This window comes from Nelumbo nucifera, chromosome 1 (genome assembly GCF_055504915.1).
Source record: "Nelumbo nucifera cultivar China Antique chromosome 1, China Antique-T2T, whole genome shotgun sequence".
Classification (NCBI taxonomy): Eukaryota; Viridiplantae; Streptophyta; class Magnoliopsida; order Proteales; family Nelumbonaceae; genus Nelumbo; species Nelumbo nucifera.
In genome coordinates, this window is record NC_142649.1 from 175,059,007 (window position 1) to 175,061,536 (window position 2,530).

General features: G+C 46.2%; 1 protein-coding gene across 1 annotated transcript; it reads left to right on the forward strand.

The window, feature by feature from the left end:
* Window positions 1-1,146: 1,146 nt before the first annotated feature.
* On the forward strand, window positions 1,147-1,689 carry LOC148804185 (uncharacterized). The gene has a single exon (XM_088899890.1). The coding sequence runs from the start codon at window positions 1,147-1,149 to the stop codon at window positions 1,687-1,689; it is 543 nt and encodes a 180-aa protein (XP_088756016.1).
* Window positions 1,690-2,530: the final 841 nt, after the last annotated feature.

Sequence of the window (2,530 nt, forward strand, 5' to 3'; positions counted from 1 at the left end):
GTCCACTAACATAATGCCTAACAATTAGGAAGTAAATCACCCACTACATCCACTTAGTTTGAACCACTATCAACAATTATGTATCACCAACTTACCCCATGTACAATGATATATAATTTGTACATCAACAAGGGATTCTCAGTTGGGATTTTAATTTGCCTTCTAGGCCAAAAGTTCAGTAATTAAAAATGGCAAGTAGTAGTAGAATGTTATCAGCTTCTCATGAAAACCAAAATGAAGAATCATACAACTTCGTACAAATATGGTTGGGAATCTTAAGAAGAATTGCTTGCTTAAATTATTCCAGTCCTAAAAAAGCAGCACAAATACCCAAAAGTTGACAGTGTCAATAGATCTGATGGCTAGACGGAAGTCCTTGGAATATGTTATGCTATATTGGTCTAACTCCCCTACTAGTGATTTTTCTACACAATTAGTCTGGGGTCTAATTCAGGAAAGTGGTAATAGAGTCCCTTGGATGCATTTAGTGTGGTCCAAATACCACATCCCAATAATAGTTTTATCAATTGGTGGTTTTCACCTGAGGACTACCAACCTAGGTAGGATTATCTCATGCATATTCACTATCTCTTTTCAGGAGCCATTTCTTGGTGTAATGATAAAACCTTCTGCTGATGACAAGCATGAGAACACAAGTTCAAGTCTGAAGTGGCCACTTTGTAACTAACCTACAGGTGTAGAATTAAGAGAGGCTTATCTTATCTTATCAGTCTTATCTTATCAAGATAGAGTCTCCCTAATCAGCAAGGAGTCTCCCTAAGAGCAGGACTCTTACCTCTTGTAATCTCCTATTTAAGGAGCTGCTATTATTCAATAAAGGCATTGAATATTCAATCAAGAAGAGAGTAAGGAGAGTTGGTGATCTCTTGAACAAATCACCATCAAGGCGCCAAGATAGGTACCTCAAGAAAAAGAAGGGACAAGGGGAAACAAGAGGGTTTTCCCGTAGACCGACCTGCGACGAGATCCTATTCCCGGGCCCTTAACAATTTGGTATCAGAGTAAGGCGTCATGGGTGATCTGGAGTAGTTGCCGTCTAGGGTCCATGAACTAGAGCACCGGCTCGTGGAGACTAGCTCGGAAGTACGTGAAATCAAGGACGAAGTCAGGGAGTTATGGCATCTGATGGAGTTATTCCTTTCTAGCAAGGAGAGGAACACAGAAGGGGCGGCAGTCACTAGCGGCCGCCGATCGGATTTGTTAGAGTCGTCCGGTGAGCAACAAATCATCACCGAGGGGGCCGCGGTCATTCCCAAATACAACAGGTTGGAATTTCCGTCATACAACGGCACCGGAGATCCTTTGGGTTGGCTGTTCCGATGCGAGCAGTTTTTTCGCAATCAACGGATGGACGACCGAGACAAGGTAAGCCTAGCCGCTTTTCACCTGACGGAGGAAGCACAACTCTGGTTCTATCGATTGGAACAAGAAGAACCCGGGTTCAGTTGGACCCAGTTCAAATCCTACTGCCTTCTTAGGTTTGGGCCCCCACTGACAAGCAACCCCTTAGGTGAGCTGATCAACTTCAAGCAAACTGGAACGGTGGCAGAATATCAACGCCAGTTTCAGACCCTCCTCGCCAGGGCATCATCAGTGCGACTGGATCAGCAAGTAGATATGTTCACCGCCGGGTTAGCAGAACCCCTGAGGGTGGACATGGAGATGTAGAATCCCCCAAACCTGGTTACGGCCATGAACCTAGCCCACGCGTTTGAACGCAAGATGCAACTCAGCCGCGGGACCTTCAGTATGGGATGACCGCCGTCATCATGGGCACCCCCGAAATCATCTGTAGCGACTCCTTCTGTAACGAACCGAGAAGAGAAGTCTCATACGAGCTACATTCCCAGATCGACAACGAGTGTAGGGAGCAACGTAGTGGCTTCCCCCATTAAGCGTTTGACCAGAGCCGAGATGGCTGAACGCCAGGCGTGGGGCCAATGTTTCAATTGCGACGATCTCTACTCGGCAGGACATAGGTGCAAGAGGCTTTTCTGCCTTCTAGTGGATGTGCAAGAGGAGGACGAAGAAGAACCCTCAGTGTTCGAGCCGGAGATCTCTCTCCACGCAATCACCGGGAGAAAAACCACTTAGACCATGCAGTTACAGGCACGAATAGCAGGAAGACCGGTGCACATACTCGTTGATTCAGGAAGCACACACAACTTCGTAAGTGAGCAAGCTGCCCTCCAGTTAAAACTGCCAATGGAATTCAGGCCACGACTATAGGTAGCCGTCGCAAACGGTGAGAGGGTTCACAGTCCGGGAATCTGTAAGGACGTCCAGATACAGGTCGAATCTGAACTATTTTCTGCTGATTTATTCGTACTTTCCTTGGATGGATTCGTTATTGTTCTTGGGGTTAAATGGTTGATCACTCTAGGCCCAATTTTATGGGATTTCAACTCCCTAACAATGACATTCCACTTGAATGGAAAGCAAGTCTCTTGGCAGGGTAGCCGAGTAAAAGCGAGAAAACCACAGGTTCTTGCACTCCAGGGAGAAACGA